The following is a 25,886-nucleotide window of genomic DNA, read 5'->3' as shown; positions in this document are numbered from 1 at the left end:
CTCTGAACTTTCAGAGAGAGCAGCGGATGCAGCTGTTTGCCATGAAATCAAAGAGCTTGTGGGAGGATTTATGTGTTGTGGTCTGGTGTTTGTACATAGGGAAGCCAATGAAGCGGCCCATTGATGTGCAAAGCAAGCCACAGAAGAGAGGAGGAGATGCTTGTGGATAAATTATATGCCTCCTTTCTTAGATAGTTGTACTCAGCTCCCGTGTAATCCCCCCTAATTGAGTTATAAAGCTCTTGATTCACAAAAAAAAGTGACACTAATCATGGGTAGGCTTTTTCGCCCGCGTATGAGAGCGCAACACGTAGCCACATGGTTAGGCATACAATAAACACTGGCCATACCATGGACCAGGAATAAGCTTTTCCTTTCCCTCGTCGGGAATGGTCGTGTTGGTGCACCGTGCAAACGGGAACCGCGTCATGACTAACGAGACGGCTTCGCAGATTCCCGTCTCTATGAACCTAGCGCCTTCGCAGATTCGCGTAATGACCAACACGTACTCCCATGGTATTGATCGTCAGAAGCTTGCGGTTTACGGAGGCAGGACGTTGTTTAAGCGCGGGTGGCAGGCCTCGCGTTGGGAACAGGACCGTACACGGATGCGCTTTGGCTTGGGGGTGACGTACGCACCTGCACCGTGCACGCCCTTTGCCTTTGGGTCGTCCAATCATAACTATAGAATTACTCAGCTGTAAATTACATAGCCGTCCTCGTGAGCAGCGGCGGTCACTTGGAGTACAGAGAATCGAGGAGCCAATGGCATCTGGCTGCGACAGCGAGGCCTCTTTCCGGGAAGCAAGCACACCTAGGCCCCTGTTTGGTTCATAAGTCCTAGGACTTTTTCTAGTCCCAACTAAAAAGTCCTTAGCCCCTAAAAGGTCTCTCCCTATTTGTTTCTAGGGAATAAAAAGTCCCTAGTCCCTCCTTAGAGGTTATTAAATGACCATGTAACCCTAGTATACAGAAAATTAACAAGCAAACAACACCATGGGGCTGCGGGACAATGGGTGCAGGGAGGGGCATTGTTGGAAAAAGTTCCAAAAAATCCCAAAGACTCTCCTTGAGAGTCTTCTTCATTTAGTCCCAAAAAGTAACTTTTAATCCTAGTAGTCCCTCATGTTTGGTTAGAAAGTCTCTAAGAGGGACTTTTTCTAGTCCCTACATCAAAAAGTCCCTAAAAACAAACACCCCTAGGTGGCCTTTGTTTGGGCTACAGTTTCTGATTCTCAGATTCTAGGGCCCTAAAATCAGAAGCGCAAACAAACACGTCAGATTCCCGTATAGATTCCTAGAATCCGATTCCAAAAATGAACTACCAGCAAAGGGAACCCGGAAGCAGCGATTTTGATGATTCGGCCGATTCTGCAGCTTCCCGCAAAACAAAACGGTTCGTTTTCTGCCCCGCAGGCCGGGTCAACGACGCCCAAACCCCCTCGTCTCGTCTCCCTCCCATGGCAACCACCACGGCGGCAACCGCGACGGAGGAGGCGTGCCTGCTGTGGCTGGAGAATCAGGCGGAGCCCGACGGCGGCGGCGCCTAGGAGTACCTCGCCTGCAGGCTCCGCGCGCGGGGCCCCGCCCCTCGGCCTCGCCCGCAGGCTCCGGTCGCGGCCCGCCCCCATCTTCCGACCACCAAGCTCTGCCTCCGCCGCCACCTTCGCCTGCACCATCGGCTCTAGGACGGGCGGATAAGACGCCACCACCCCCGTCCCTCCCCGTATTCCGGCCAAGGAGCCGCGTCTCCGCCGCTGCCCACGAGCACCGCTAGCGACGCGCCGCCCCGATCTCCGCGTACGCCAGCCCCGTTGGCTCTAGGACGGGCGGATCCGGCGCCTCCATGTCTGCCCGCCCCATACTCCGGCAACCCAACCCCACCTCCACCTCCGCTGCTCGAGCTCCGCCCCCAATCTCTGCTCTGTTCTTGGCGTTGGGTAAACAAACAGTACATTCGGGGCTGCAGCTGCTTCAGATTTTCAGGGCAAACAAACAGGCTGCTTCAGATTTCCAGAATCTGCAGCTGCAGCTAATTCTCAGAATCCAAGCTGAAGCTGATTTTCAAGAATCCGTAGCCCAAACAAAGGGGGCCCTAGTAGCTTCTGCTTTGTTGAGATTCGTGCCACAGAATAATTTTACTGTACTCACGAAACTTCAGGCCCAAGCACAGTCGCTTTGTTGGCTACTCCTTGGCAGAACTAGCAGCAGTAAACAATGCTGACGTTTTCACCGAGGACCGCGGGGCTCGTAGGGTTTTGCTTGAAAGCACCCGGTTAAGGACGTGTGCGTGATCGGCCGTGGGGCACGGCTCGGCTCGGTTGCACGAGCAAGGCGTGTGCAGTGGCCGTCCATACGCTGTGACGCGCGCATGCACGCACCCACCGGTGGTCTGACACGGACACATGCCAGGTACTACATGCCGTGCGTCCGTCGGATCCAGCTGGGACGTGACGTGCTGCCACCAGGATTGATCGTTGTGCCAACGTCGCCTCCAGAGTACAAACTATTTCAATCTGACAATTGTATGTGTGGTTGCAATGCAAATGAACTAGTACTAGTATGTACAGTTTTTGTTTGTATTAGTATGTAGTACTAGTATGTGTGATTTTCTGATGAAAAGATAACCTTTGTTCCTGCTCCATGCCTTTACTTAACGGAACATGAATTGGTCGTCAGAAAATACAAAGTTTGTGTGGAGTCAAGATGGTGTTAAATCCCTATCATCCTGATCTAGCGGATCATGGAAAATCGATAAACCACCTCATCAACAACAACACAAAATAATGCGAATGCATAACGAGTCTCTTCCAAAAAAATTATTTCCCCCTTTGCTAGCATATACTCAAGATTAATGCTAAGTTGGAGACTTGCGAATCGTGTAGCAGTACCATTCGTTCCACGATCACCAGCCTGGGGAAAATGTTCAGTTGCAACATTTGTTTTCTCTTATGCATTTACCAACGGGATTTTATTTTGAGAATATTTACAAACCAGAAATGGTCGTTAACAAAACTCGTAGAGTAGTACTCCCCCCGTTTCTAAATACAAGTTTTTTAGAGATTTCAACACAAACTATATATGAATGTATATAGACATATTTTAGAGTGTAGGTTCACTCAATTTGCTTCGTGTGTTGTCTATATTAAAATCTCTAAAATGACTTATACTAATATCCTTGCATGGCCAGGCGATCACGGATCATAGAATTAAATCCCTGTCATCTTGAATAGCGGGACACGAAGGAAAATCGTTATATCAACAGCAACACAAAGTGAAGTGAATGCTTAACGAATCTTTTCATGTCTTTTTCCCACCTTTTGCTGTAAGTTTAGTAACGTAACTAAGTTGGAATCTTCTCAAATCTTGTGCAAGTCCATCTGCTGTCTACTCCCTCCGTCCGAAAAAATTTGTCCCAAGTTTATCCCTCAAATGAATATATCTAACACTAATTTGGTGCTAGATACTCCCTTCGTCCTAAAATTCTTGTCTTAGATTTGTTTACATACGGATGTATCTAACACTAAAACGTAACTAGATATATCCGTATTTAGACAAATTTAAGACAAGAATTTTAAGATGGAGGGAGTACATTAATTTGATGGACAAGCTTTTTCGGACGGAGGGAGTACATAATTAACAGAGGAATGTTGCACAACCGTATGTTTGATTCATAGCGAAACGACGTAATCTCGTTAAGCGGTGTCTGCGCTTGTATAGCATAATGTTGTACTTGCCTGACGAGATTTAAGGGTGCATATGATTGATCGAAAACATAAAGCTCAGACAGGTCACGATCGGTGGCCAAAAATTTGGGTTGATTTCGATTTACATATGGTGTTGCACAAGCCGCGGCTCAAAAGCCTCAAACACAGACACACAGAGGCACAAAGGAGTCAGTCGGGGCCAAGAGAAGGAAGCGTCCAGTGGGCGACCCAGATGGCCGGAGCCTCACTGCCTCAGCACATGAACTATGATAGATATGTCCTTCACTTCCTCTCCTGCTCAGGCAAGAGATAAAGCAGCGAAACCAAGCTCCTTCGTATCGCCAGATCGGTGATTCTTCGGATCCCGTGGATTGAAGCCAAACTCTACTCTACTGGGTTACGAGCTTTGCCGGCTAGCTCGCGACGGACACCTTCCCAGACTCTTGATGCCAGCGCCGGGCCTCCGATCCCGACGAGAGCCGCTGCTGCCTCCGGGCGGCCTGCCTGGAGCAGATAGCGTCGAGGTGCATCTGCTCGTGGCGGCACTCCTCGCTGCAAAAGGGCGTGTCCCCCTTGTACATGAAGATGTCGCTGTCGCACGCCAGCGGCTTGGCGCAGAGCGCGCACGCGTCTAGCGCCGGCATGCCGAGCTCGCCGAGCGGCTCCGCATCAAAGAAGAAGAAGCAAGCTACTGAAGCCGCCATTGTGGGTGTGGGTGGGGGCGAGTTTCGAGCAAAGCTGAGAAGAGCTTGGCTTTGTGGTGCGCTTGCTTGCTTGCTGCTTTGGTGTGGGGAGAGGGAGACGAGACACAGAAAGAGGGAAGCGAGTGAGTTGGGTGAAGCGGAGGGGAAGGCTCCGGTATATATGGTGATGGACTAGCTCTGTTCTCTAAGAGCAACTCCAATGGGGCGACCCAAATGGACGGCGTATTTGTCTGTTTTTTGTCCGTTTGGATCGGCCGTCCGCCCGGCGTCCGCCCAGTTTTGTATTTGGGTCGGCAATGCGCCCAACGCGCCGACCCATTTCGTGTCCGCATTCAACTTTTAAATAAAAATGGCCCGCGGCCGATCATGCCAGCGGCAATGTCTCATGCCGGCACCATGCCAGCGCAGGCATACAATGCCGGCTTCAGAAAATACCACAGTTCATGCTGGCGCACTTGCCAGCCGGCCGGCACACATGCCAGCACACAAAAAATGGTGGGACTTGAGTTCGACCACGCCATCGCGGCTCCCGTGGTCATGCCGGCACACCTGCCGGCATACAAAAAGATGGCCCTCGATGCCATAGATCACTCGTCGTCGAACTTGAGCATGTCGGCCTGCATCTTCTAGAACCACGGCCTCTTCCTTGGCGACAAGGCGTTGAGATCCACCTTCATGATCTCCACCCCGGTCATCATGCTTGCAAGAGCCACTTCTTTCGCCTTTGTCTTGGTGTTGGCGGCCTCGATCTCTAGCATCTTGGCTTGCTTCTCCGCCTCGAACTCGAACATCTTGGCTTGCTTCTCGGCGTCAAGATCAAGCCTGCTCCTTTGGATCTCCATGAAAGCATCCATTTGCTCCGCCTTAAAACGCCGGCGCTCCTCCTCCCTTGAGTCCTTCTTATTCATCATGCCGTCCACGCTTGCGATCAAGGCGTTGGTGGCCGCATCTCGCTTGTCCTCCTTCTTGGAGTTGGTCTTCCCCCGCGGCCGTGCCGGCTCGCCCTCCCCAACATCCTCCACGGCGCCCTTCCCCCCACGTGCCTTGAGCGCGGCATATTGTGCCTTGAACTTCTCTTCGTCCTTGATGACCCGATAGCAATGGGAGAGGTTGAAGCACTTGCCATTGTGTTGAACCTTGAATGCCTCCAAAGCTTGAAATGCCTACAAAATGTTTTCATGCAAGCATATGGGCAAGTGATAGCAAATGAAGACGTAAAAGAATGATCTTGATGGCACAAAAGAGGGCGGCTTGCTTGCTATCATACCATGTCTTGCACGCCGATGCCGTTCACGGGGCGGGCCTTGACGCTCTCAAGGGTGGCGCAAAACTTGTTGCACTCTTGTTGGATCACCCTCCACCGCTTGGAAATGGAGACCCACCCGCGCGTGCTCACAAATTGGTAAGGTGGAAACTTCTTGCGCTCATGAAACCCGCGGTGCACACGAGTCCAAAAGGTCGAATGCTTTTGCTCGGCGCCCGTCTTTGGGTCTTGTACAATGTCTCGCCAACACTCGCAAAGAAGCTTGTCCTCGGCAGCTGTGTACGCCTTCGTGCGCTTACTCTTGCGCTTCGGCTTAGGACCGGCGGTTTGGTTGGCGAGCTCGTCCTCGAACAAAGGCTCCACTTCGATGTCGCACTCGTCCTCTTCCTCTAGCCCATAGTCCTTCGGGAACTCGTGGTCGAGGGGGAAGCCGTCCAGGTCGATGCCGACCTGATCACGCATGAAGGCTGCCTGCTCGGGATCATAGCCAGCGGCCGGCGTGAACGCCCCGCGGCCGTTCTGGCTTTGTGTCTCGTCGGGATCATAGCCAGCGCCCGGCGCACCACCCTCGAAGATGAGGTTTTGCATGTAGTCCTCGTCGACGGCGGACGGCATTTCCTCGAACAGGTTACGGGCATCCGGGAGCCCGCCGGCCGGCGTCTGTCGCGCGCGTTTCCTCGTGCCACCGGACGACGAGCCACCGACCTCCGGGGTGGCGTTCAGGTCGATGGGCGCGGGCGCGGGCGTGGAAGGCACGACCACGCTCACGTCGGGTGAGCACTCCCCGGGGAGGCGGGAGGCCTGCGGGTAGACGTGGAAGCCGGGGACCGGGTTGCAAACCGACGCGCGGGGTGAGTCGGGCAGCCATCCGAGGAAACGCCGACGAGCCGGTGCTGGCCGCGGCGACGGCGGCTTGGAGGACGCTGTGCTGGCTAGGGTTTACCCCTAGCATGTAGAGCGCCTCCTTCGTTGCCGCGGCGACGCGGGTGTTGGTGAACTCCTGCTGCGCGGCGGCGGCCTGCGCGGCGGCCTCATCCCTCGTGTCTGCGGCGTGCCTCCGACCCTTCCTCTTGGCCGACTCCCATGCCCGTTGTTCGGGCATCAGCGCCTTCTTCGGCTTGGTCGCCGCGGCGGTCTTGCGCGGGGCACGAGGCTTGCCTTCCCCGGAGGGGGCGACGGCGCCGGACGAGGCGAGGGAGGCGAGGCCGGCAGCGGCGTCAAGGTCGATGGCGTCCTCCATGGCTGGTTGGGGCGCGGGGGCGAGCGCGGGCGGGAGCGTTTTTGGGGAAAATGGGGGGGGGAATGTTGGTGGCTGCCACCGACCGGCGGGCCCGGGGAAAGGATTAGGCGCGCGCGCGTCCGTCTCGTGTCCGCGCCGACGCAAATCCGGCTCAAAATTAGGCCTGGAATGGGTCGCCCGTGGACGAAAAACGGACGCGCGTCCGTTTGGGTCGGCTCGTTGGGCCGCCACTTTTATCCGCGCCAACCCAAACGGACGCGGGCGGACGAAATGGGTCGCCCCATTGGAGTTGCCTAAACTTCTTCAATGATAAGTGTTAAATTCGACCCTCATTTGTCCGCAAATATGTCCAGGCATGTCTGCGAACTGCAGGGATTGAGTCCCATTTATTCTTCCCTGCAACAGTATCCCGCATTTCCCATCTCCAAATTTATGCAACCCATGTGACGTAGATCATTCAACAATAAATATTGCACATAACAATTCAACAGTTAAAAAAAATCAAACAACCCAACAATTCAGATATGATCCACGACAAGTAATTTTATAATTCCTGCATAGCTGAATGAATCAAAGATGTGATCCACTTCTTGGCATCATCATCCATGACTTAGTATCAGCCAACATGATTCTCGGCTCCTAGTTCTCGGTGAATCGCATGACCCTCGTCGCCTCCTCAATCTCAATGTTTCCATCGCCTTCTTCCTCTCAAGCTCCATATGCTTTGATGCCTTCATCTTCTCCATCTACATCTTCACTCACTCGGTTATCAACATCTCTCTGGTGTGGATATGGGTACCTTGGATACGACCGAAAATTTCACATAGTATATATTTTACAGATGATTTCTGTTATTAATTATATAAATATTATTTTGTTGCTTAGGAGAAAAATACAACACAATCTTTTATTTTATGCAGAATTAATAGAATTGTATAAGCCACGTGTCAAGATGCGAGAGGGAGACAAGAAAAAAATGTTCATGCGCATGTACAAATCCATATAGGCGCGGCACAGGTGGCAATCCATACAAGCACGTCATGTATAGCCAAACAAACCGAAGCAACGTACACCCAATTTAGGTGAGCCAAGCCAGGTGCGAAAAATAGATTGATTCTTTCCTTTTATAGACTTGCTATTCGTGGGTTTTAGACTCGGGTTTTTGTTTAGACATTGTTTAGGTTAGAAGCAATTCTCATTTGTGAGAAGTATAAACTAAACTGAACCGGTCTAAGCACGTCACATCCGATTATTCGAGGGATTCTGGCTTCGAGCGTGTGCCGCTTGTTGGCTCCATGGATCTCTCCTCTCATGCTAGTAGTAATTAATATTGTATAAACTAAATTGAACCGGTCTATGGAGAAACAGGTGCGTAGTGGGTGCGGCTGCCTGATTTGTCGACAATCCGCCTACTAGGCTTGAGACCATGAGGAGCCTGCAAACTGCGATGGGAAGCTCAGTTTAATCTAAAGAAAGCAACACATTTGTGATCTGTGAAGTCTTCGTCTAGGATGATGTATTGCGTGCAATGTGTCGTTGATGGCATGTTTCTCTTTTAAGCATGCCATGCAACTTGGGGGATAAAGTGTGCGCTAAAGCAACTGATGCTTGATTCCATCATAATATCTAGGGTTGTTGGAGATATGTACGAAGTACCGTGTAGTGACTGGTGAACCATAGCAACTCAACGGATAGGCGATCAAATTGCATTGTTGCTTCTAACACGAGATATTTTGCATAATACCCGTTGTTAGAAACATAAGATATTTTGGATCTTCCAACAACACGTTAGTTTTCATGTATCTTCTGACAAAAGATATTTTGCATATACACTTTGTTAGAAACATGAGACATTTGTGAGTAGCATCTGACATGAGATAGTTTGCATTACTCTTCGTTAGAATCATGAGAAACATAAAGTAAATTTGGCTTCGGGTTATGCATCTGATGACTGTGATTTAACTAAATTATTGACCATGTAGACAAAACATGAAAATTAGATCCCAGAGAAAAAACAAGAATTTTGTTTGGATGTAAATATGGGCTGGAGGAATTAGACTGAGGTTCAATACCAAATGAGCTGAGATATTGAATTGGGCTACAGTCCAAGTTTTGTTGTCTCGATGGTGAGTAAACTCATAATTTAAGTTGGAGCCAATTAATTTCCAAATGTTGTTTGGTTGCCTTGTTTTGGAATCCCAAAATTGGAGGCACAAGAGTTACCAGTGGGATAAGGAGATGGTCGCGACCGGAGTTGAGGATGCAGCGGTGGCCGAAGTTCAGTAGGAAGGTTGGCATATTTTCCGATGAGGTGTGACCGACCCGGATGCAAGCTCTTGCACCGTTGTTATCGCGTTGGCTTCCAGGAAAGGCCGCCACGATCTAAGCACCTTTGTGTCGGCATCCAAGAAGGATGGCCCCGATCTAAGCACCTCCTATGACGGTGACCAAGAATTACCAGCCCCGATATGAGCTCCTCAGCGTCAGCATGCGAGCAAGAAAGACAGGCCCAGACCAAACAAATCCACAAGAATGAGGGTGAAGAGGACGAGGAGGTGGCAAGAGTTGAGTAAGAAGCGACGATGGAGGTGGACGGACTTGAGGAATAAGAAGATCCACGATATCCTTGGCGACTTTGTTCAGTACCGGAGAGGGCTCCATCGTTCTGTGGCAGGGAACAACAACTATTCTTTCCATACATGTTATTTTCTTCTCAATGATAATTTTTCGTTCACAATGCCACACCATATGGCTACTGATTCTTAGTAGCCGGGCAACGACAAATGTTTTTACTACGTAACCCTTGGGAGAGGTGACATTTCTGTGCATAAAGTTCAGGGAATAATGCACAAATACAAAATAAATTGAGGACATCAACATATATGTAAATGGCATGGTTCTTTCTGCCAAACGCTACCTTTCTAAAATATACATGTATTGAGTGCTCACAAATCATACATACGGCATGGACCTGTCAAGGGGTCATTTTCTCGCATAGAAAAAAAAACCACTCACGATCAACTCACTGACATTAAACAGTAGCAATCAGAAGCACCCATTCCCAACATTAAAAACTGAAAATCCGTGACAGCTCCGAGTCATCACCCACCTACCATACTAAAAAAAGTTGGGTTAGGTTTCCACGTTAATGATCTCAATTATTTGAGACTATTGAATCTATCAGTATGAAGAATTGCTTGTTCGATGTTCCTGTCGCTTACTTCACTCAGCTAAATAAATAAACGGCTCCTTAATTTATTTCCGGAAGTACCAGTTCTTCTGCTCCCGCAATATTTTTGATACGAGACGAAAGAGACGTCGGTGGTGGTATCATATTCATCGCCGAGCTTGAGGGGTGCGTATTTTGTTGCCACTCGCACCGCCGTCGTTTTCGGCCGCGATCAACTCAGTGGGCGCGCCGCGCTGCATCGATGTTTGGCGCGTTTTTTCTTTTCCTTTTCCCTTCTTCTTCTGTTTTCACTGTTGCATCGTTCATGCTGCAGGTGCTGTCACCGGAGATTCACGGTTGCCACAGGAAAAAGTGTCGCTCTGACGAGGCGTTTTGTACTGCTGAGCCCGGCTACCTAGCTAGCTTGTTCGTTCGTTCGTGAGTGGACGGCTGTCAATTGTTGGCATCATAGGCTCATAGCCCCCGTGGCGCGTGTTGCTCTTGTCTGCTTCAACGTGTAACTTGATACGGGTACAAAAATAGGGCATCAGTGTTTTGAACCTGCTTTTAGCGTGTTATCTAGTGCACTTAGTAAGACTGCGCTTAGGTAAATTGGAACGGGAACAAGTCTTGCAAGGGGGACAGATCAAGAAGTCAAATTGAACGGACGATTTCTTCCTCGATGGTGGTAAAATACTGTATATCATAGATCAACGGTTCAATGGGGCTGAAGCGGCTGTTTCTTCGGGTCAACTATATCACCCTGATGTGACCAAAATAGTTGCACTCTGTATACTGCCGCGCTTGACTTAGCCGGGGCAGCTGACTGAATTTGCTCCTCTTATTATTCCACACCAAAGCTGTTCTGATTATTGATTGGCGTTTGCTAGATTCCTCACCAACAAAAAAGAATAGCAGAAGGAAGACAATAAAATGCAAGTTCGGCTGAGTCATGCATGACCGAGAGAGATTCTTAAATCGGGCAGAAAGGAACCTTAATGTAGATGTATTCTCTCCAGACGAATAGAAAAGAATAAGAACCTTTCGTACGAGTATCAGTCACACAAGTATGACACGACGTAGATTCGCGGAAAAAAGAAAGTATGACACAACGTAGCAACCTTGCCTACAAGCATACGGAAACTGGCCTTCGTTGTTAAGTATATCTCCTCTCATCTTGTACTTGTAACACATAAAATGATGTACTAGTATACTCAAGGGAATCCAAGTGGCGCAGAAATGTAGGTAAAAACAAATGGGAATGGGCGATCCCAGATTTCTGAAACCCGCTGGAAGAAGGAATCGGAAGTCTACCCGCGGCCGGCCGGCCACCTCTAGAATTTTTGCTCTTGGAGTTGTCACAAGAATTCTTTCTGAAACCGTGAATTCAGCATCCCGACTCTCAACCACCCAACATGAACATGGAAGAAATTGTACCAGACGCCGTGGATGCAGCACCTCAGCTAGTCAACGACCAAACATCAACATGAAAAGAATTCGTTTCACGTTGTCAGTCGTCTCGTCATTACCAACTTAGCATTGACATATTCATACCTACAAAGAGATGCACGTCCCGAATAATGTTGGAGGCTAAGGAATTGCAGCTCGATGACCTACGGTGGTTTAGCGGACAAGACGAAGAAAAACAAGGAGCAAGTTGTTCGGCTGACACGGTGGCCATACCCAGCTTTTTTTTAGAGAAAAGGCACAAAGGCCCGACTTCAAATTAATGAAGCCATCAACCGGCTAGGATATAATGGTGCTGAATTACAAAGGCCAAGACTTGACCAAAAACTGAAAAATCCATGCCAAATTCCCTACAACCAAGAGCAGCAGAGAATAAGGCAGCAAGAAATACTACGATCAAGCCACCGGAGATCTTGCACAGCTAGAACGGCAGGGCTGAAGCCTCCCGGCGACAGCAAAAGCCGTGACCATGAAGATCCAGACCGCGTGAAGGAAACCATCGACTCCACCGCCCGCCGCCTCGGGCCACAGCCGGAGGAGAGACCACTATCTCCCCTTCGTCCAGACCGTGCCGAACATGCGGACGCCCACTGCCGGTCGGCGACCAACCAGCAAACAAAGCGAGGAGCCGCTGAAGGATGCGGAAGAACCCACACGCCACCACCAACGCCGGCAACAAAGGGAATCGAGCACCGCCGCCCTCACGCCACCCACGCGGCCGGGAGGGACGGCCAGCACCCGCGCGCGTCATCCGCCGGAGAAATCGACGCCGCCATCTCCACCCAGGGCCGCTGCCCTGGCTTCCAAAGCTCCTCACGCCGGCGCGAGGCAGCAGATCCTCGCCGCCACCTTCACCGGAAGACGCGCGGCAGCCGGCAGGCTCCTCTGGTGGCGGCGGGGAGGGGGCAGGAGGGAGGAGAGGAGGCGGCGGCTAGGGTTTAGGGGCCGCTCCCGAGTCCCTGAGAGGGGCGACGCGAGAGCGGGGGGGGGGGGGGGGGGGGTGTCGCACGGTTTCCCATACCCAGCTAGCATGAACCGAACAAACAAGAGCTGTTTGTTCCCATAAGCACATTGTGGCCAGCAACTTAGCCGAGACAAACACCAGTCACCACTCACCAGTGCATACGTACGTGTCATAGTCATGGCTGACGAGGACGCATGCGGGCACATGCACATGCATGCATGCATGCCTCTCCTAGCTTAGATCTCAACCGTTACACGTCTATCGGCCGGCCGGCGTAGTAAGCAAGTTGAAACACTTATTTTCATATACCAGTTCCTTTCTTTACTTGCACACCGGTTAACCCCTTCTTTTTTTTTGCATGCTCCGCCCTGCCGTGATGCTGCTCCTTTCCCATTCCCAGCACACACTGATCTGATGGATAGACAATGCTGAGTCTGCAGGGCAGACCAGAGACCACATTCGGCGTACCTGGATAGAGTATGGTCATCGATCATGTGCGCTTGAATCTAATCGTAAATTAGGCGGTCTTTAAGGGCTTGTTTGGGACTGCTCCGCTTCATCAAAATCAGTTTCGTTCCAATAAATTCACTTTGGAGCAGTTTCAAGCAGAAGTTGTAGCACTACCAAAGATAATGTTTGGCTTCCATCTAGCTCCAGCTTCAAGAATGTGAAATTTGGTGGAAAGGATCTATTTAATTGGTTGAGGGCGGAGAAACGAAGGGGTATCCACTTACTGATGGCAGTGGTGGGTAATTTCTACCCAACTCCAGCTTCTAGAGTTTTTTGAAGCATCCCCTGAGGAGCTTCATAAAAACTAGGAGCTATATCCCAGATTCTAGTTTTTTGCGGAGCAGCATATCGTGGAGCTACCCCTGTTTGACTTGTGTTTTCCGGAGCAGAGTTGAATTTTAAAGAGCAGAGCAGTCCCAAACAGGCCCTAAACATGGGGTTAAAGTAAACCAACCTCGCCACACTACTGACACTAATCATGGGTAGGCTTTTTCGCCGCCAACGAGAAGGCAACACACACCCACATGGTTAGGCATACAATAAAACAGTGGCCATGCCGTGGACCAGGAACAAGCTAGCTCCCTCGGCTACCTTTTCCTTTCTCTCGACGGGAATCATGGCTCGTGTTGGTGCACCGTGCACGCCATGTACGAAGTACCCGCATCGGGATTCGCTGATGAGGGGACGCTTGACGCCTTGGCAGATTCCCGCTTCGATCCGGGCTACGTAGCAGAGTCGATGGCACCTACGTCCAACACGTTAGTATGGTATGATCGTCGCAAGCTTGTGCTTCACGGAGCCGGGCCGGTTCTTTAATCAACGGCGTGGTAGGCCTCGCCCTCGCGTGGGGAACAGGGCCGTACGTTGGCGCGCTTTGGCTTGGGGGAGACGCACCTGCAGCTGCACCCTGCACCCCTCAAGAATCGGAGCTAGGGCGCGGTGCTACCTTTGGCTTTGCGTCGTCCAATCATCTCTCTGTGCAGGACGGTTTAATTAGTACTCTACTGCCACTACAGCGATTTGGCCGTTGATAATTACTTAGCCGCCCTCGTGAGCAGCGGCGGCCACTTGGAGTATAGAGAATCGGGGAGCCAATGGCATCTCGCTGCGAAGGCGAGGCCCCTTTCCGGGAAGCAAGCACAGCTAGCTTTTGCCTCGCTGAGATTCGTGCCCGAATTTTTATACTCACGAAACTTCACGCCCAAGCACAGTCGCTTTGTTGCGGGGGGCACTGGCTGTATAGTACGTATACTTGGCCAGTAGCAGCGGTAAACAAATGCCGAACGCGGGGGGAGTCCGTAGCACCACGTCGCTTGCCGAACGCGCAGCTCGGCGATGAGAAGGAGGTATAGAAAAGAATCCGTGCGCGCGGGCTCGGAGGGGTTTGCTTGGAAGCACGCGGCTAAAACGACGTGCGCCGGTGTGCGTGGCCGGCCGGCAACGGAGCGTCCGAGGGGCAAAGCTCGGCTGCACGAGTAAGGCGTGGGCGGTGGCCGTCCATGCGCTGTCACGCTCGAAAGCACCGGTGCTCTGACACATTCATGCGTCCGTCGGATCCGACCAGGACGTGACGTGCTTCCTCCTGGAGCGATCGTTGTGCGAACGTCGCCTCCAGGGTTCTACGGTCACCACACCTGCAACGGTGCAGACCATATACTCAAGTATGTAACTAGCATGTAACCGTCAACACTCAAGTATGTAACCGTCAAAAACAGTAGAGTTTTTGCGCAACATTTTAAACAGGAATATGATTTCTGGTGAAAAGATAATCCTTGTTTCCGCTCGATGCGTTTACTAAAAGAACATGAGTTGTTCGTCGAATACAATACCCTCATGATAGGACTTGAATACTACTACAAGTTTTTCTCCAGATCAACTGTGGGGTGGGTGCGTGAAGATGGAAGTCTCGGGCTCTGGCGACCCTGGCGACGCGCCCCCGCCCCCGGCGGGCGCCGCGGCCGGCGTTCCCTCCCCGCCCAGCTACTCGTCGGACCCCGCCCGGCTTCCCCGCCTCCTCGCCGCTCCAGTCTTCCCTCGAGGTGTTGCCGCGGATCCGTTGGGCGAACCTCGCCGAGGAGGACGAACCCTCCCTGGCCGACTGCCCTGGCCCCTCCCGTTCCCCCTCCCCCCCCCCCCCCCCCCCCCCGTTCGTGCGTCGCCGACCAGCGTGGCCGCTGGCTCAGCCTCCGTTGCGGAGGTTCTGCCTCCGGCTCGCGGCGGCGCGCGCAGAACCGGCCAATGAGCTCCGCTCGTCCGCCTCGGGGCCAAGGCGCAGCCTTGCGGGGCTCGGGAGGCCGCCGACGCCGCTCCTGGGGAGTGGCGGGCCGGTCTGACTTGGGTTCGGCTCGGTCCTCGTGGCAGGCGTCCACGGCGTCCCCTCCTCGGCTAGCGCCGGCGACTCCCTCGGCTCTTCCCGCCTCCCCGCCCGCCGGCGTGATAGTGCCCCGCTGCTCCCCGTTCCGACCCTTCATCGCCGCGTTTGGCTCCTTCGCGCGTCAGTTCCGTCCTCTCTCCCTCCCTCGTCGCCCTTGGCCGGCGGCCTCGCCCCCCCCCCCTTGCCCCGGCGACGGTGGCGGCGGCGGCTCCTCCCTGCGAAGGGGAAACCCTTCCGCGCGGTGCCCCGCTCCCTGTCCTGGGCCATGCCCCTTTGGGCTGCGAGGAGGTGGCCCGCTCGCGCCGGGTAGCTGGCCTGGCCCTCCGGGCTCATAGGCCTCTTCCCCGGGCCGCGGCGGCTGGGCCTTCGATCCTTGGGCCGGCTCCATGCCCTAAGCCCACTGAGCCCCCTCGATCGATCTGGCTACCCTACGGCCTGCCGCGCCCCTCGTCCCCCACCCCGCCGCCACGGTCTCCCCCTCTCCCAAGAGATCTCTAGTTCCTTCCCATCCCCCGCCCCGCTCCACCCGCCTCCTCGTCCTCCCTCGCCGGTGACCGCCGGCCCGGATTCCTCCCTGTCCGCCTCCCTCTGCTGTCCGCTGGCTCCGCCCATGACGCAGGAGTGGGACGACGGCGAGGATCGCCGCAAGCGGCTCTACGACGACCGCCGCGACCCCCCTCGTCCCTCCCCGGACGCCGCCCGTCGCGAGGATGAGCTGCCGCGCGAGCTCCGGGACCGGGAGAGCCGCCGCTCGCAGGGCTTCGACGACCGCCGCGACCACCGCCGCTCCCCGGGCCGCTCCGATGGGCGTGCTCGGTCCCGCTCCCCTCCGCCGGCGGCGGGCGACTGGCGCTCCTTGCGGCGGCGCTCTCCTTCCCCGCCCCGACGCCGGGAGCGCAGCCCATCCCCTCCCCGCCCGGCCCGTCCTCTCTCCCCGCGTGCGCCTCCCCAACCCGCTGTTGCCCCGGCCAGGAAGTAGGTCCTGCCGCACGCCGCAAACTCCTCTGGTCCCCCTGCCGCCGGTGGTGCTGGGGGTGGCCAGGCTCGCGGTCGCCCGGGTGCGGCCAAAAAGAAGAAACGGCGCGGGCAGGCTCGGGCAAACCAACAGGCAGCCCATGTGCCGGCCTCCGGCCGCTCGGCTGTGTCTGGCCCTGTCTCTGGCCGCCCAGTCCGCCGTGCTTCAACTGCGGCATTGCGGGTCATTCCCAGGTCAATTGTGTCAACCCCCCATGCTGCTACATTTGCAAGGATCCCTCCCACCCCGCGCTGTTGTGCCCGGACAAGCCTATCGACGAGGAGTTGATGATGTACGGCCATGGGATCGAGGGGCTGGGGTTCTTCCACACCGAGCTCCCGGACGTCCCCTCCCCCTCCCTCTAGGCGCTCGTCACGGTGATTGATGGTGTCGCCTCCCCCGAGATGATTGAGGCTGAGCTCAACCACCTCTATCGTCGCCAATGGGACTGGCAGGCCACCCTCACCACCAATGGCGCTTTCTCGGTGGTCTTACCCGACGCTCTCAGCCGCGGCTACGCCACGCGCAGTGATCAGATCACTCTCGCCCTCAACAAGTTGGTCGTCGACATCTCCGAGCCGATCCTCGACCCCAAGGCCGTCGCGGTCCTTGACACTGCTTGGATCCTGGTCGCCGGGCTTCCTGACATTGCCCGGTCCGAGCGGGTGATCCGCAATATGTCGGATCCTTGGCAAGATGGTGGTGGTCGACGAGCTATCCCTCCGCAAGGAGGAGGAGGTGCGCGTCAAAGTCAAGTGCCTCGACTCCCCTAAGCTGCGCGCCACCATCCGAGTCTTCTTCAACGACCAGGGCTTTGATCTCCGCATCGCTCCCGAGCCGCCCAACCATGTCGGTCGGCCCCGCTTCTTCGACGACCCCCCCCCCCCCCCCGCGCTCCTCCTAGGTCCCAGGATGACTACCGCGGTCGTCATCACCCTCGGTCGCACCACTCCGATGATGAGGAGGGATCTGAGGACAGCCCTTCCCGCTCCCCTTCGCCACCTCGCCCGGTCCCGTCCTCGAGCCGTGGGGGCGGCAAGCTGGGCTCGCTGCGCCTCCTCCTTCTCCGGTTGCAGCCGCCTCCGAGGGGACTGATGCCTCCGACATCAGCCTCATCGTCGCCCCGGCCTCCTCTCCCCGCTCCCCCGACGCGCTCCCTGCCGTGACGATCCTGGACGTGCAGCCGACCGCCTCCGTCCTGGCCTCCCCTATGGCTGGGACCCCCGTCGCGACGCGCGCCTCCCCGGCCTCCTTCTCACCGACGCTCCAGGGTGCCGCGCCACTCCTTCCCAGCTCGCCTCCCCTGGCGATGGTCCCCGAGGACCCCCCACCCCCCGGCTGCCGCTCCCTCCCCGTCACCGCTGCCGGCGGTAACTGGGGTTCCTCCCGCCCCTGATCCCGCGTCGCCAGCTCCTGCTTCATCCCCCCGGTGCCTCGACTGCTCCCAGCCGCTTCTCCTCCTCACGGGTACGGCGGACCCCGACGGGGAGGGCGAGACTCGGGTGACCACCCCCGTGGCTTCCCGGCCCCCTCCCCCATGGTCTGCGGCCTACTCCCGCCGTGGTCGGTTCTCCTCCGCCCCGGTGACGGCCTCCCGCCGGAGTCTCAGGCTTGAGGCCGCCCGGCCGGACGGTAGCCTTGCTCTGCCCATCCCCGAGCGGGCGGAGCGTCGGGCCGCTGCCCGGAACCTAGAGCCAGGTACGCCAGCCGCCCCCTTCAGCTTCTACTTGCTCATTCTCTGCGCTCGAAGCGGTTCCTCTAGGTCACCTTGCGAAGGTTGCGTCAGACTCCCCGATTGTTTTCAGGGGGGAATCTGCTCCCCCTTAGTGCAGATTGCGGCCATCCAGGCTCGCGAGATCCTGGATGGGAAGTTGGCGGAGGCCCGCCAGACCCTCCTCGCTCCCTCCATCCCCTCGGGCCCTCCTCTGGTGGCTACCCCGTCACAACCCCGTAGGGCGGCTGGCCGCCCACCAGTGGTGGAGGCTGAGCCTCGGGGCCGCACCCGCTCTCGCACTGCCGCTCTCCGCACCCAAAGCGCCTCCCGCGTCCTGGGGTCAAGCAGCCCCCAATGGTTTCCTAATGCGTGCCTTATTCTGGAACATCCGCGGGTTCGGCCATGACGGCCGACGCCGCCAACTCATCGAGTACGTGCGCGATGAGCATATTGACATAGTGGCGATTCAGGAAACCATGCGCTCCGACTTCTCATTGCCAGAGCTTGACAGGCTGAGCACCCACCTCTTTGCGTGGCACTGGCTCCCTTCTAGTGGGAACGCCGGCCATTCGGGTGGCATCCTTCTAGGTGTGAAGGATGCCACCTTCGAGGTGGGGAGTATGGACCGGGGCCAGTTCTTTGTTAGTATGGAGCTCTATGAACGAGCCCTGAACTTCAAATGGGAGGTTAGCATCGTCTATGGCCCGGCTGACCACAGTAGATCCGCGTCCTTCCTCGAGGAGCTTAACCGGAAGGTCTCTGCGGCCTCCCTGCCGGTGGTTGTCGGAGGCGATTTTAACCTCCTCCGATTCGCGGAAGACAAGAGCAATGACCATGTCAACTATGCACGTATGCAGATGTTTAATGACTGCATTGCCGATCTTGGTCTTCGCGAAATAGATAGGATCGGTGCCAGGTTCACCTGGACCAATCGGCAAGCCTCCCCGACCCAGTCCGTCCTGGACCGGGTCCTAGTCTCCCCGGAATGGGACCTCCGCTGCCCTCTGGCCTCTCTTCGGGCTATCACTCGGATTGGCTCCGACCACGTCCCTCTTCTCTTGTCCTCCTCCGACGAGCGTCCTCCGATCCCTCCCCGATTTCGGTTTGAGACATTCTAGTTGTCCCAAACTGGATTCGTGGAGGCTGTTGGGGCTCGCTGGGTGGAGACCAGGACTCTTCCTCACCTCCGCCCCCCCTCTGCTATTGACTCTTGGCACCTCTGTGCCAAACGCGGCCGATAGTTCATGAAGGGATGGGGTGCCAACCTGGGTCGTGACCTCCGCGAGCGAAAAAAGGCCTTGCTGACCGCCATTCAGGCACTTGACCTCCGTGCTGACACGGTCGGCCTCTCCCCTGATGAGTGGCTCTCTTGGTATGACCTGGAAGACCAACTCTCCATCATCTACATGGACGAGGAAGCTTACTGGCGTTTGCGGGGTTCCCAGAAATGGGTCCTGAAGGGCGACGCGAACACGGCCTACTTTCAGGCCATAGCAAACGGCCACCGTAGACGCAACACCATCCCCCTCCTCTGGGACGGTCCGTCCCTTCTGCAGTCCCCGAGCGACATTAGGACCCATGTCGACGGGTTCTTCCGATCCCTTTTCTCCGCCTCTCCTAGGAGCGGCCTTTCTCTGGCCCTCGATTACTGGTCCGGCCGCTAGCTTATCTCCGTTGCGGAGAATGCCGCTCTCACGGCCCCATTCTCGGAGGATGAGGTCTGGGCGGCCATTAGAGGCATGAATCCCTCCTCGGCCCCGGGTCCGGACGGCCTTCCGGTGAAATTCTTCCAGACCTTCTGGAATGTGATTAAGCCAGAAATCATGGCCATCTTTGACGAGTTCTGCGTTGGGACCATCGACCTCGGCCACCTCAACTATGGGATCATCTCGCTCATTCCCAAAGTGCCGGGGGCCTCCGACATTCGCCAGTTCCGCCCGATCACGGTGATCAATGTGATCTTCCGGATTCTGGCAAAGGGGTACGCCAATAGGGTAACCTTGCTAGCAGACCTCATTACCCACCCCAACCAGTCCGCCTTCGTGAAAGGGCGGTATATCCTGGATGGGGTATTAGTTCTCCATGAAGTCCTCCATGAGGTGCGTTCTAAACACCTCAAGGCGGTCTTCCTGAAAATTGACTTTCACAAGGCCTACGACACTGTTAGTTGGTCCTTCCTTCGGGAAGTTTTGCTCCGGAAGGGCTTCGATGATCGTTGGATCACCCGGGTGATGCAGATGGTGTCTTGCGGGCGCACTGCCGTGAACATCAATGGGGAGATTGGTCCTTACTTCCCCACCCTCTGTGGGGTTAGACAAGGCGATCATTTCTCTCTGTTCCTGTTCAACATGGTGGTGGACGCGCTTGCCGCCATACTAGATAAGGCGAAAACCGCTGGCCATATTCGTGGGATTACCCCTCATCTGGCGGGCGGCTCCGGGATCTCCATGCTCCAGTACGCCGACGACACCATCATCATGGTCGAGGGCTCGGACACGGACATCGCTAACCTCAAGTTCCTTCTTCTCTGCTTCCAACAAATGTCTGGCCTCAAGATCAACTTCGACAAGAGTGATGTGATGGTTATGGGCTACTCTCCGGCTGAAGCCTTTGACATCGCCAACCGCCTCAATTGCCGCCTCGGCTCCTTTCCCGCGACTTACTTGGGAACCCCCATCAGTGATTCTCGCCTCACTGTCGCGGACTTGCGCCCCACGGTCGCCAAGTTACAAACGCGCATGGAGCCTTGGCAAGGCCGATGGCTGTCAAAGGCGGCTCGGACGATCCTCATTAATTCCTCCCTCACTAGCCTCCTCCTATTTCTTATGAGCTTCTACAACCTCCATGAGACCCTTCACCATGAGATCGCCAAAATTCAATCTCGTTTCTTCTGGGCGGGTGACAACAATAAGCAGAAATACCACATGGTTAGCTGGCCGGACATCTGCAAGCCCCCTGAACAGGGAGGCCTCGGTATCATGTGCTCTAAACGCATGAACATCACCCTCCTCACCCGCTGGCTCTGGCGCATTTCGCAAGGACACGGCGGTCTCTGGCTTGACATTATCCGGAACAAGTACCTGCGCGGACAACCCCTCGCCTTCTGTCAGAGATCCGGCGGCTCCCAGTTTTGGCAATCGGTTGTCCAACTGCTTCCCGTCCTTCGCATCGGAACCTCCATCGCGGTTGGATCGGGTACAGCGACGCTGTTCTGGTTCGACCGGTGGGCGGGAGACTCTCCCTTTGCGGCCCGTTTCCCCGACCTCTTCTCCATTGCTGTCGCCCCCTTAATCTCCGTTGAGAGGGCCCTTATTGACTTAGGGCGCCTCGCCTTCCGGAGGCCATTTGGGCCCCCGGAAGCCGCTGTTGGGGATCGTTGCAGAAATTAAAATTTTCTACGCATCACCAAGAACAATCTATGGAGTCTTCTAGCAACGAGAGGGGAAAGAGTGCATCTACATACCCTTGTAGATCGCGAGCGGAAGCGTTCAAGAGAACGGGGTTTATGGAGTCGTACTCGTCGTGATCCAAATCACCGATGACTGAGCGCCGAACGGACGGCACCTCCGCGTTCAACACACGTACGGTTGGGGAAGACGTCTCCTCCTTCTTGATCCAGCAAGGGGGGAGGAGAGGTTGATGGAGATCCAGCAGCACGACGGCGTGGTGGTGGAAGTAGCGGGGATCTCGGCAGGGCTTCGCCAAGCTCAGCGAGAGGGAGAGGTGTCACGGGAGGGAGAGGGAGGCGCCAGGGGCTTGGGTGTTGCTGCCCTCCCTCCCCCCCTCTTTATATAGGGGTCCAGGGGGGAGCCGGCCCCCAGAGATCCCATCTCAAAGGGGGGGGCGGCGGCCAAGGGGGGGGGACTTGCCCCCCAAGTCAAGTGGGGCGCCCCCCCCCCCCCACCCCTAGGGTTTCCAACCCTAGACGCAGGGGAGGCCCAAGGGGGGCGCACCAGCACACCAGGGGCTGGTTCCCTTCCCCACTTCAGCCCATGGGGCCCTCCGGGATAGGTGGCCCCACCCGGTGGACCCCCGGGACCCTTTCGGTGGTCCCGGTACAATACCAGTGACCCCGAAACTTTCCCGATGGCCGAAACTTGACTTCCTATATATAATTCTTCACCTCCGGACCATTCCGGAACTCCTCGTGACGTCCGGGATCTCATCCGGGACTCCGAACAACTTTCGGATTTCCGCATACTAATATCTCTACAACCCTGGCGTCACCGAACCTTAAGTGTGTAGACCCTACGGGTTCGGGAGACATGCAGACATGACCGAGACGACTCTCTGGTCAATAACCAACAGCGGGATCTGGATACCCATGTTGGCTCCCACATGTTCCACGATGATCTCATCGGATGAACCACGATGTCGAGGATTCAATCAATCCCGTATACAATTCCCTTTGTCAATTGGTACGTTACTTGCCCGAGATTCGATCGTCGGTATCCCAATACCTTGTTCAATCTCGTTACCGGCAAGTCACTTTACTCGTACCGTAATGCATGATCCCGTGACCAAACACTTGGTCACATTGAGCTCATTATGATGATGCATTACCGAGTGGGCCCAGAGATACCTCTCCATCATACGGAGTGACAAATCCCAGTCTCGATTCGTGCCAACCCAACAGACACTTTCGGAGATACCCGTAGTGCACCTTTATAGCCACCCAGTTACGTTGTGACGTTTGGCACACCCAAAGCACTCCTATGGTATCCGGGAGTTGCACAATCTCATGGTCTAAGGAAATGATACTTGACATTTGGAAAAGCTCTAGCAAACGAACTACACGATCTTGTGCTATGCTTAGGATTGGGTCTTGTCCATTACATCATTCTCCTAATGATGTGATCCCGTTATGAATGACATCTAATGTCCATAGTCAGGAAACCATGACTATCTGTTGATCAATGAGCTAGTCAACTAGAGGCTCACTAGGGACATGTTGTGGTCTATGTATTTACACATGTATTACGATTTCCGGCTAACACAATTATAGCATGAACAATAGACAATTATCATGAACAAGGAAATATAATAATAACCATTTTATTATTGCCTCTAGGGCATATTTCCAACAGTCTCCCACTTGAACTAGAGTCAATAATCTAGTTACATTGTGATGAATCGAACACCCATAGAGTTCTGGTGTTGATCATGTTTTGCTCTAGGGAGAGGTTTAGTCAATGGATCTGCTACATTCAGGTCCGTATGTACTTTACAAATATCTATGTCTCCATTTTGAACATTTTCACGAATGGAGTTGAAGCGACGCTTGATATGCCTGGTCTTCCTGTGGAACCTGGGCTCCTTGGCAAGGGCAATAGCTCCAGTGTTGTCACAGAAGAGAGTTATCGGGCCCGACGCATTGGGAATAACTCCTAGGTCGGTAATGAACTCCTTCACCCAGATTGCTTCTTGTGCTGCCTCTGAGGCCGCCATGTATTCCACTTCACATGTAGATCCCGCCACAACGCTTTGCTTGCAACTGCACCAGCTTACTGCCCCACCATTCAAAATATACACGTATCCGATTTGTGACTTAGAGTCATCCAGATCTGTGTCGAAACTAGCATCGACGTAACCCTTTACGACAAGCTCTTCGTCACCTCCATAAACGAGAAACATATCCTTAGTCCTCTTCAGGTACTTCAGGATATTCTTGACCGCTGTCCAGTGTTCCATGCCGGGATTACTTTGGTACCTTCCTACCAAACTTACGGCAAGGTTTACATCAGGTCTGGTACACAGCATGGCATACATAATAGACCCTATGGCCGAGGCATAGGGGACGACACTCATCTTTTCTCTATCTTCTGCCGTGGTCGGGCATTGACCGTGCTCAATTGCACACCTTGCAATACAGGCAAGAACCCCTTCTTGGACTGATCCATATTGAACTTCTTCAATATCTTGTCAAGGTACGTACTTTGTGAAAGACCAATGAGGCATCTTGATCTATCTCTATAGATCTTGATGCCTAATATATAAGCAGCTTCTCCAAGGTCCTTCATTGAAAAACACTTGTTCAAGTAGGCCTTTATGCTTCCCAAGAATTCTATATCATTTCCCATCAACAGTATGTCATCCACATATAATATGAGAAATGCTACAGAGCTCCCACTCACTTTCTTGTAAACACAGGCTTCTCCATAAGTCTGTGTAAACCCAAACGCTTTGATCATCTCATCAAAGCGAATGTTCCAACTCCGAGATGCTTGCACCAGCCCATAGATGGAGCGCTGGAGCTTGCATACCTTGTTAGCATTCTTAGGATCGACAAAACCTTCCGGCTGCATCATATACAATTCTTCCTTAAGGAAGCCGTTAAGGAATGCCGTTTTGACGTCCATTTGCCATATTTCATAATCGTAGAATGCGGCAATTGCTAACATGATTCGGACGGACTTCAGCTTCGCTACGGGTGAGAAGGTCTCATCGTAGTCAACTCCTTGAACTTGTCGATAACCCATAGCGACAAGTCGAGCTTTATAGATGGTAACATTTCCATCCACGTCCGTCTTCTTCTTAAAGATCCATTTATTTTCTATGGCTCGCCGATCATCGGGCAAGTCAGTCAAAGTCCATACTTCGTTTTCATACATGGATCCTGTCTCGGATTTCATGGCTTGTAGCCATTTGTCGGAATCTGGGCCCGCCATTGCTTCTTCATAGTTCGAAGGTTCACCGTTGTCTAACAACATGATTTCCAAGACAGGGTTGCCGTACCACTCTGGCGCGGAACGTGTCCTTGTGGACCTACGAAGTTCAGCAGTAACTTGATCTGAAGCTTCATGATCATCATCATTAACTTCCTCCCCAGTCGGTGCAGGCACCACAGGAACATCTTCCCGCACTGCGCTACTTTCCGGTTCGGAAGGGGTGACTATCACCTCATCAAGTTCCACCTTCCTCCCACTTATTTCTTTCGAGAGAAACTCTTTCTCCAGAAAGGACCCGTTCTTGGCAACGAAGATCTTGCCTTCGGATCTGAGGTAGAAGGTATACCCAATGGTTTCCTTAGGGTATCCTATGAAGACGCATTTTTTCGACTTGGGTTCGAGCTTTTCAGGTTGAAGTTTCTTGACATAAGCATCGCATCCCCAAACTTTAAGAAACGACAGCTTAGGTTTCTTCCCAAACCATAATTCATACGGTGTCGTCTCAACGGATTTCGACGGAGCCCTATTTAAAGTGAATGCGGCAGTCTCTAAAGCATAGCCCCAAAATGAGAGCGGTAGATCGGTAAGAGACATCATAGATCGCACCATATCCAATAGAGTGCGATTACGACATTCGGACACACCATTTCGCTGAGGTGTTCCAGGCGGCGTGAGTTGTGAAACTATTCCACATTTCCTTAAGTGTGTGCCAAATTCGTGACTCAAATATTCCCCTCCACGATCTGATCGTAAGAATTTTATTTTTCTGTCACGTTGATTCTCAACCTCACTCTGAAATTCCTTGAACTTTTCAAAGGTCTCAGACTTGTGTTTCATTAGGTAGACATACCCATATCTACTCAAGTCATCAGTGAGAGTGAGAACATAACGATAGCCACCGCGAGCCTCAACACTCATTGGACCACACACATCAGTATGTATGATTTCCAATAAGTTGGTTGCTCTCTCCATTGTTCCGGAGAACGGAGTCTTGGTCATCTTACCCATGAGGCATGGTTCGCACGTGTCAAATGATTCGTAATCAAGAGACTCTAAAAGTCCATCAGCATGGAGCTTCTTCATACACTTG

At 53.9% G+C, this 25,886-nt stretch overlaps 2 protein-coding genes across 2 annotated transcripts; one reads left to right on the top strand and one right to left on the bottom strand.

The window, feature by feature from the left end:
• Nucleotides 1-3,641: 3,641 nt before the first annotated feature.
• Nucleotides 3,642-4,589, bottom strand: LOC109737603 (FCS-Like Zinc finger 2-like). The gene has a single exon (XM_020296732.4). It carries the CDS (start codon nt 4,409-4,411, stop codon nt 4,121-4,123), a length of 291 nt encoding a protein of 96 aa, XP_020152321.1. The 5' UTR covers nt 4,412-4,589; the 3' UTR covers nt 3,642-4,120.
• A 13,904-nt stretch (nt 4,590-18,493) lies between these two features.
• Nucleotides 18,494-19,246, top strand: LOC141041265 (uncharacterized). The gene has a single exon (XM_073507393.1). The coding sequence runs from the start codon at nt 18,494-18,496 to the stop codon at nt 19,244-19,246; it is 753 nt and encodes a 250-aa protein (XP_073363494.1).
• The last annotated feature ends 6,640 nt before the right edge of the window (nt 19,247-25,886 follow it).

The sequence above is a fragment of the Aegilops tauschii genome, chromosome 2 (assembly GCF_002575655.3).
Source record: "Aegilops tauschii subsp. strangulata cultivar AL8/78 chromosome 2, Aet v6.0, whole genome shotgun sequence".
Classification (NCBI taxonomy): domain Eukaryota; kingdom Viridiplantae; phylum Streptophyta; class Magnoliopsida; order Poales; family Poaceae; genus Aegilops; species Aegilops tauschii.
Note: the sequence above shows the minus strand (reverse complement) of the source record. Positions and strands in the feature narration are given on the sequence as shown.

Bases quoted from the DNA above. Each gene is read 5' to 3' on its own strand.
- LOC141041265 (XM_073507393.1), top strand. From the start codon at position 18,494: ATGCGTGCCTTATTCTGGAACATCCGCGGGTTCGGCCATGACGGCCGA.
- LOC109737603 (XM_020296732.4), bottom strand. From the start codon at position 4,411: ATGGCGGCTTCAGTAGCTTGCTTCTTCTTCTTTGATGCGGAGCCGCTC.